The 8,372-nt window shown below is 46.3% G+C and overlaps 1 protein-coding gene across 1 annotated transcript; it reads right to left on the reverse strand.

Annotated features, from left to right (window-relative positions):
- Positions 1–230: 230 nt before the first annotated feature.
- On the reverse strand, positions 231–7,146 carry IRG1 (immunoresponsive 1 homolog (mouse)). The gene is made up of 5 exons (XM_010151143.1): positions 7,084–7,146; positions 5,507–5,668; positions 4,319–4,408; positions 1,863–2,068; positions 231–1,263 (listed from the first exon to the last, which is right to left on the reverse strand). The coding sequence occupies exons 1-5, from the start codon at positions 7,093–7,095 to the stop codon at positions 309–311; spliced, it is 1,425 nt and encodes a 474-aa protein (XP_010149445.1). The 5' UTR covers positions 7,096–7,146; the 3' UTR covers positions 231–308.
- Between the last annotated feature and the right edge of the window lie 1,226 nt (positions 7,147–8,372).

The following is an 8,372-nucleotide window of genomic DNA, read 5'->3' on the forward strand; positions in this document are numbered from 1 at the left end:
TGGTGAGGTACTGGATCAGGTTGCCCAGAGAAGCTGTGGATGCCCCATCCCTGGATGTCTTCAAGGCCGGGCTGGATGAGGCTTTGAGCAACCTGGTCTAGTGGAAGGGGTCCCTGCCCATGGCAGGGGGGTTGGAACTAGATGGTCTTTAAGGTCCCTTCCAACCCAAACCATTCTATGATATTATGACTGAGCATAGCTCTTCCATTACAGGAGTCAAAATTAAAAGCGCTTGAGTCACTAAATAAGAGGTTGCCCTGAATTTTGTGTTTGCTCTGTGAACAGCATCCAGCTGGGGGTTGGAACATTCAGAGGAAGCGCAGCTTCTCTGAAAGCACTCTAGCCGACTGTCCTGATAAAGCTGCACTTAGTACAGAACAGTCATCTAATTTTTCCAGATTGTACACCGTCTCTATTATGCTTTCTGTGATTTCTGGAGGCAGGATGCTGGAGGCATTGGATTGAAACTTTTTCTCCAAGTCCTCCTTTTTCAAAGGTTTTCTCCAGTGTCCATAGAACGTATCGCAGCGGTCGCTGACGGTGTTGCCATCCCGAAGCACGACGTTCACTTCGCAGTAAAGGCTCTCAAAGCTAGGCGTGTTATCGGGAGGGTGCTCCAGCTGTGTCTTGCAGAGGAGCTCCTGTAGGGCTGGCCGGTGAACGTTCTCGCTGGTGAAGGAATGGACCGACATGGTGCCATCCAGCAAAGCGGAGCACGCGACAAACTGGAAGGAGTGTCGAGCTTCGTGCTCTGAGTTCGGGCTGGGTCTGTTCACATATTTGACCTCTGGGACTTTGAGAATGACTTTCTCAATTTTATCAAGGGGGAGCAAGTTGTCACTCCTCTCCACAAGCTTCCTCCGAACAGAAGATGCTGCGTCAGCCACCCAGTGCGTTCCAAGATGAGCAGGAAAGCGTTTGATGGCCACGTCTTGCTGATCCAACAGCCAGGGGTAGGACTGCAAGGTGGGCAGAGTCTGTGGGTTGTAATCTGTATAAAAGGCACCTATTCCCGACTCCATGTCCAGGATCTGTTTGTTTCCTTGAAGGCCCAGTGATGCTAAGCAAGCTGCTTCCAGTCCATGCTTGGCAGCATTGCCAATGTGGAGGGGCTTCGTTTGGGTTGCTGCGTTAGCCAGGGGGGCACCTGCGTAGGAGGCAGCAATGGCCAAGGCGTTTTTACATTTCGGCTGGTCAAGAGCCAGCAGTTTAGCACAAGCTGCTGCACTCCCCATCGTACCAACCACGGTCGGTGGGTGAAACCTGAGAAAACAAAGTCTCTCCATTACCCTATTTCAAAAAGCCACCCAAATTCACTATATATGCAAGCTCAGATTTCCTTTCGCTGCCATGGAAGATGGGTTGGACCATAAAAATTACATACTCAGTGTTCATGTGTGGTCCTGATGGAAAAATTTGTTGCTTTTCCCCAGGAACAAGTTAAACTGGAATAGTACCGCTTACAGTAGGCCCTCCCCAGAAAGCAACTGAAATGTTGGAACTGCTTATAGTTCAGGTCAAACTGAACAGAATGATGGCAAAAGCAGCGCAGTTTATAGTCATCTATATATCATCTGTAAATAATTTATAGTCACCTATAAATTATACATATTGGGGGAGGCAAGTTTTGTTACTCTGAGCCAAAATTGGTGGAAGGAACACACAGAAAATAGCAGGAAGACATCTAGCCTGTGCCACATTCCGAGGCTTTCCCCTAGGCACACCTTGTCTTCCCAGGCTCTGCAACTGTGCCATTTGTATTTTAACTGGCATTTAATTAAGTGTATTAACACCGAGTGGAAAAAAAAAAACAAACAACAAACCCTTCCACTCAACTTTCTGCTTGAAGCATTTATACGTACCTCTTTGGAATGTTCCTGGCTTCACTGGAGAAGCGCAGCAGTCTGCCTTGCACTTCGATTCCCACACTGAAAGCTAAGAGTAGATCGAGACCTGAGAATTTCTTCTTCTGAGGGAAGGCTTCTGTGAGGGCAATCACGGCGGGGAGCACAGCCCCGGATGGGTGTGTGGCTGGATGCCATGTGTCGTCAAAATCCATGGAGTGCACCTAAGGGAAAGGAAAGCCTTGACTCGTCATCGGAAGTAAACTCTGACTTCGCAAGATTGGTTCAGTCAAATGAAACTGCTCTAACTGGTATAAAAAAGGACTGAAGAACTAGACTTCTCTTTAGAAAGAAAACCTTCAGGACCCTTTCTTTTATCATAGAATCACAGAGTGGTTTGGGCTGCAAGGGTCCTTTAAGATCATCTAGTTCCAACCCCCCTGCCATGGGCAGGGACACCTTCCACTAGACCAGGTTGCTCAAAGCCTCATCCAGCCTGGCCTTGAACACTTCCAGGGATGGGGCATCCACAGCTTCTCTGGGTTCCAGTGCCTCAACAGCCTCTCTGTGAAGAACTTCTTCCTGATATCTAATCTAAACCTCCCTGCTTTCAATTTAAACCCAATTTCAAGACCTTTAGTCACAACATGGCTCAGTGAGAAGTGGCAGAGCAACACAAATCTTGCCTCAAGGGAGCATAATTCAAGTTTTGCCAGTATAAAACCAGTATGGCAATGATTATTCATTCCTACAATAGGCTTTACTGCTTTAATCAGACTGGTATAATTAAAGCAACGCTTCTAGGTCCACCATGTGAACGGTGAGTTTTCACTTCCCCCAACAGAGGGTATAAACGCTGTGAAGTTACTTCCCCGATGCTGCCATTGTGGCTCACACCATCAGGGCTGTAGCAGTCAAATCTGTACCATTGACTGAAAGTTGTATCGCGACAGCTTCCCAGGTGCCACCGCCTCCATGGCAACAGGCACAAGCCTGCAAACGTACATAAGGCTTTAAGCCTGAATTTTCAGTACGTCAAAACATGACCTGTCACATGAGGAACCAGACTCCCTCGGGTTGCTGGGAGTGGGAGAAAGCACAGTCTTAAAACTGGGACAAGCTGCTTAGCCCTTGAGAGTATCCAGAGAGGTGTCTCCCCTTTCCCATGCCCAGAGACAGCTGCTCAGGAAGATTTTGGGCCTTCCCAGCATGGCACACAGCTGCTGTTCTGGTAGCAGACTGCTCTGAGCAGCGCACTCAGCATTTGCAATGTACTGCTTGTCAGAACCTGCCACACCCCCATTCCCTCCACCAAGTTTTAGGAAGCCCCAAGGACTTGGGAGGGTCAGGGACAACATTTTTAATAACATAATCATGCCTCAAAAGCTGAACTTTCACGCCTATTTATCCATGTCTACTTCAGAGCAAACTGGGAGGGTGTTCGGGGCCCTCCCCCAGTGCTCTGGTCTTGACCCATCATACTGGGAAGACAGACTTCTGAGAACTCTGCTTCTGAACAGACAAAAGAAAAAGCAATCCCTGCCTTGAAGAACTCTGATGCCAGCTGGGAAGATGCCCTGCAGTGCAGGATAAGGAAAGTTGTGCCCAGTACCTGTTAAGCTGCGTTCCTGGTATCTTCAATAAGTGCTTAGAACTGACCTGTGACCAAGATGTAGACTGAAATGATCGTATACATGCCAACAGCCAGATTTGAATTTCATATGGGCTGCTAGGAGCTGAGAGGTACCAGATCTCATTTCCAAGCTAATTTTTTCTGCGTTGGAAATGAGGTGTCAAATTCGACCTCTGATCTTCTTGTCACTCTAACTTAGATAGACTTAACATCAGCATTTCCTTTGTTGGTCACCTTCTCTAGTTTTTGCGTAATTGCCAAATTTGTCTACCCCACCTCTTGAGCATCTTTCAAATGGTTTCAGCCTCAATCTGAATTTAGACAAATGCCTGGGGAGTCAGTTACTGCTTTAATGACCAAGTATGTGTCCAAAATATATAATTGGTCTTTGCAAACTTCGTAACTGAAGATTAAATGGCCTTTGTGTTACTCTGTGTGTGTACGTATCTGTGCACCTGCCTGTATTTGTGGCAACTATACTTTGCCAGTTGGCATGAAATTTGGATCCCGGTGAAATCAGTGAGAGCTAGAGTACCTCTGTAATTGTGGGCTGGAGCAAGGCTGTAACAAGCTGTAGAGTTCTGACCTTTGAAAACAGCCCCAAGTCTTACATTAAAGCTACCGGATGCTGTTGAGTTAGATCAGATACATGTTGTGCTTTGAGCTCAGGCTCATTGGAAGAAAGGGAAAGCACATCAGGAGGAGAGTCTGGGAAAGTTTTGTAGCAGGCTTCAGGCAGAAGAATGAAGTCAGCTAAGATTTTAGGAGCATTCTGTTCTCTCTAGAGTGAGAATGGCATCAATTAGTGTGATTTAAGAGCGAATAAGAGAGCATTCCTTACAGCCACTCCATTCACGAAAGCTGCGTACAGAGGAGGCAGTCGGAAATCCAAGTGGCCCCAGATGGTACTGGATAAATCTGAGCTGTAGATCTGAAACAAATTGACATCAATTAATTCAAAGTCCTGAACCCAAGGGTGAACGTGCACCGTATCTCTGATGTAACCGAGATCAGATCACACCCTCTTGGGACCCAACCATTCCCTTTCACGAGAAAAATACTGTTCTTTCAGAAAATATGAAAAAAAAATCATCGGTTTCCTGTTGGCTTATGTCCCTTTCTACCCAAACAGACCTCGGAGGGCAGACCAACACCATCCACCTGGCCATTCAGCACCTCCACGCGCCCTCACGCCACTGGCGTCCCTTCTCCCTGCCCATCGGCGGTTCCCTCAGGACTGTGGTCATCTTGCTGTGGAAGATCTCCCGTTAAAGGTGCTGATTTCTACGTTTCAGTAGTCCCCGGCTACATGATATATGGCTTCTTGATGCTGCTATCCCCGTGCGGTAAAGGGCTCTGCTCTTTTCCTTTTGCCGTGCACACCTTTTAGCCAATGAGGAGATCTTTATGGAATTAAATAGAAGGGCATAAACTATCACGGTTTGGGAAGGAGGGAATCTCTGTGCGAAGAGACCTATCGGCAGAGAGAGATCTGGAGCCTGAGACCAACTGGCCAGGCCTGACCGATAAAACAGTGGGCTAAACTCCTTCTTACTGGTGCACTCCTGTGTTGGGGAGGCTTCTCCTCAGGGTCAAGTACTCCTCTGGTTTAAGGAGAGCAAGACCTGAGCAGAAACATGACCAACGTCCAATACAGTTATGTTTTAGGGACTGGAAGTAGCCCACTACTAACTTCCCATCCCAGTAACAGTCCCTTGTTTTTTGAAAGTCTGGTGATAAGTAATGTTTGCTGATGTTTTTAATAAAATGTCATAGGTGAAAGAAAGGAAGGGGTTCTTAACTCTGTTTGCAGTGGGGGGTCTTAGCATACAGTCTGTTACACAGACTTCTGCCCATCCACAGGTAAAAGTAACTTGAGCAATGCATTTTCCCTATCTCCAGTGGGAAGAACGCTTTGTCTCTCTTTCCATCTCCAAAAAAGTCAAAGTTTCTCCCTTATAGCCCAAGTTTTCCCTGCCTTTTCTTAAAGCTAAACCTTAGGGTATGCTACGAATGCCAGGTATCTTACCTTGCTGTACTGTGTCACTTTTTGGCAGACCTCGGTGCCAGTACCCAGAAGCCCCACTCCAAGAGTATCCAGAATCATTCGTTTGCTTCTCCCAATGACTTGGTCTGTCAGATGGTTTGCATTCAAACCATGAATCACATTGGCAAAATTTCCTGTAATTGTCTGAGAAAAAAAAAAAAAAAGAAGTAGATATTTCCCTTCATTTAAATAAACCACTTTTTTTTTTTCCCTTTCTTCTGTTTTTTTTCCTTTTTTTGTTGCTTTCAGTTTTGGGCTACTGCTTAGCATGCTGGCCATTTCTGTTGCCCTGCCCCTGCTTACATGAATTGCATCAGCAAAACTAAGTTTTGAATTCTTCCTCTTTTTATTCCCAGAAATGCCATAGTGTTACTTATATTTTATTTATACTTTCATCACCATCCTCGTCTGTTCTGTATTTCTGCTGCTTCTTCCCTGACTTGAGTCCTTGAGGGTAAGCACTGCAGGTGAGGTAACTTTGCAAGATATCTGTACCATCTATATCTGTCTATAGCTGTATCATCTCTATACACATGTATAAAACAAATAATAGAAGCAAAAACCATCTGGCTTTCCATAGCTCCATCCTATTGCTATTGAAATCAGTGGGAAAGCGGCATCTCAGTCCAGTGCAGCCACTCCCACACAAGGAGACAAGATTTAATCTCCCTGAATAGCAGAGTTACTATCCCAAGTCTTGCTGAGCTTGGAACTCAGTGGGAGATGGGACTTGGCAGCCCTACTCTGCACCTGCTGCTCCTGGCTCCCAGCTCCCATTGCATTCGTTCTCAGCGGGAGTCCCAGCTTTTCTCCAGGGTGAAGTCTCGCTGCTTTGAAAAGCAGTGGCTCCTTGTTCCTGGCTCCTGCTGATCTGGGAATTCTAATTTTTTTTTTTCCCTTCCTGTTGAGCATTGGCCCCTTATGCAAACTCAGCCTGCTGCTGCTCTGATGAAGCCCTTAGCTGCTGTTAATATCTCTATTCGAAACTAATCTGGAACTTCCCTTCTCCAGCCCTTAAAAACTTCTCCCTGTAGAGACATATACGATTTGCAAACAGTCTACACACACACTTGCTTTTTTTATATTGGCATTACTGAATTACTCTTTAAATTGGCATTACTCTTCTCTCACTTTGGAAATTTGTCTCCTTCCATTTCCCCTCATCCTTCCCCTTCCTCTACTCCCCTGCATGTACCTACACAGTGTGATGATCTTTCCTCCTGGCCTTCATTTTGCTAAGTTAAACAAACCAAACGGTGCTGCTCTCACCTTTATAACACAGACTAACCCTTACTATGCTAGTAGCTTTTCATTGTGTTGTTCCAACTGGATTTCTCTTTTCTGGCAATGGGGACCAGAAACTGTACCCATTATTTCGGGTGAGTTCTCACTCAGCTTTCTACTAAAGCATTAAGGCTATCTTGAAGGACACAAGTCATTTAAAGCAGGTGAATCACATATCCCACGGTGTGATGCACGCCTACTTAAACCCATCGAGTGAGGATACAAAGGCTGAAGCAGAAAAGTGCATCTTAGAGTGCAAAGAAACAAGACAGTACCTTGGCCCACATCTTGGAGGGGTGGTGCGTGCTCCCAGAGAGATGCAGCAAACGAGTGTCGGCCAGCGAGAAGGGGAAATCACTCTCTCACTATTTATATGCTTACGTCTGGGGTGGGGGGAAGAAATATTAGGCCTTTTTTATTGCTCATCTTGTCCTGCCCATTTCCTCCCCTGCTTGGAAATGTTCCTTTTTCCTCACTTTCAACTTTCCTCTGACTAATGGTGCTATAAACTGCTGGGAAACGTGTGACAGGACTTGGCCAGTCTCATTCATGTCATGTGCAAATCGATATATCTGATATTTTATTACCAGATAGAAAGAGATATATTAATTGGAGCGTCTTACATTTAGTGGCGTGGAGAGGAGAGGTCATCAGGTGTGTCATGGTGACCTTGGGGAGCCACTTAAGGCCATGGATAACTGCTGATTGGGAGAGCAATCAGCCACGGGAAATGTGCTCCCTAAGAATTTCAGACCATCCGTTTGGTTAAGGCAGCGTTTGGCATTTAACAGTGTTTTAACAGCATAAATCGCCGTGTGAGGCCACATCATTTCTCTTAGCAGGTTTTCTACATCTTAGGCAAAGATGTCTTCTCCGAGGAGGGAGGCATTTCTATCACCAGATTGTGCTTCCATGGGAATCCCAGACTAATACCAGATAGTGAGTGAGAAATCCCTGCCCATCCCATCAGGAAGAGATCAGACCCTGGAGGAGCAGGAATCAGGAGCCATTGAATAATGCTGAAGTGAAAAAGTAATGTATGCCTGAAGTTTGGGCACCTCCTGCATTAGGGGACCAAGTATCAAGTCTGTTCAGAGTTGCAGTTTTGCACTTATGAGTTTAAGCACTCCCTAAAACTTACTTTGGGAGCCTCAGCCCCTTACTCAGCCTAGCCTCAAATAATTCTGTAAAGCCTTCTCTCACTCCTGAGTGCTTCCAGGCAGAGACCAGCACGGGTCTGTAGGTGCAGTTTAACATTGATTTGGGTGCATCTAACTGCTACTGAAAGGTCCTGTTCCAGTCTGCTTTCTCTCCTCGCTCCTGTCCCCGGACTCATAGTCCTCCTCCTGCTGCCAGCGCGGATGCTGATCAGACCCCTTTCTGAGCCGGTCCAGCCTCTCTCCAGTGCCAGCTGAAGGATTCTCAGTTGTCGGGCAAAGCTGAGTTTCATTGCCTCAGAAGTGCAAAATTAGGTCTAGCAGTGCGAGCAGAGGGCTAGCAGTATTCAGTGAAATTTTGGGAGGGCACATGCCGGTAAATGGAGATGTGAGAGAATCCTCTGTTA

Source organism: Eurypyga helias, unplaced genomic scaffold (genome assembly GCF_000690775.1).
Source record: "Eurypyga helias isolate BGI_N326 unplaced genomic scaffold, ASM69077v1 scaffold28514, whole genome shotgun sequence".
Lineage (NCBI taxonomy): Eukaryota > Metazoa > Chordata > Aves > Eurypygiformes > Eurypygidae > Eurypyga > Eurypyga helias.

Coding starts and splice junctions, on each gene's coding strand:
- IRG1 (XM_010151143.1), bottom strand. Junction 4,409..5,506: donor AAGTGACACAGTACAGCAAG/GTAAGATACCTG, acceptor AATTTGTTTCAG/ATCTACAGCTCAGATTTATC. Junction 1,264..1,862: donor GCCAGGAACATTCCAAAGAG/GTACGTATAAAT, acceptor TTGTTTTCTCAG/GTTTCACCCACCGACCGTGG.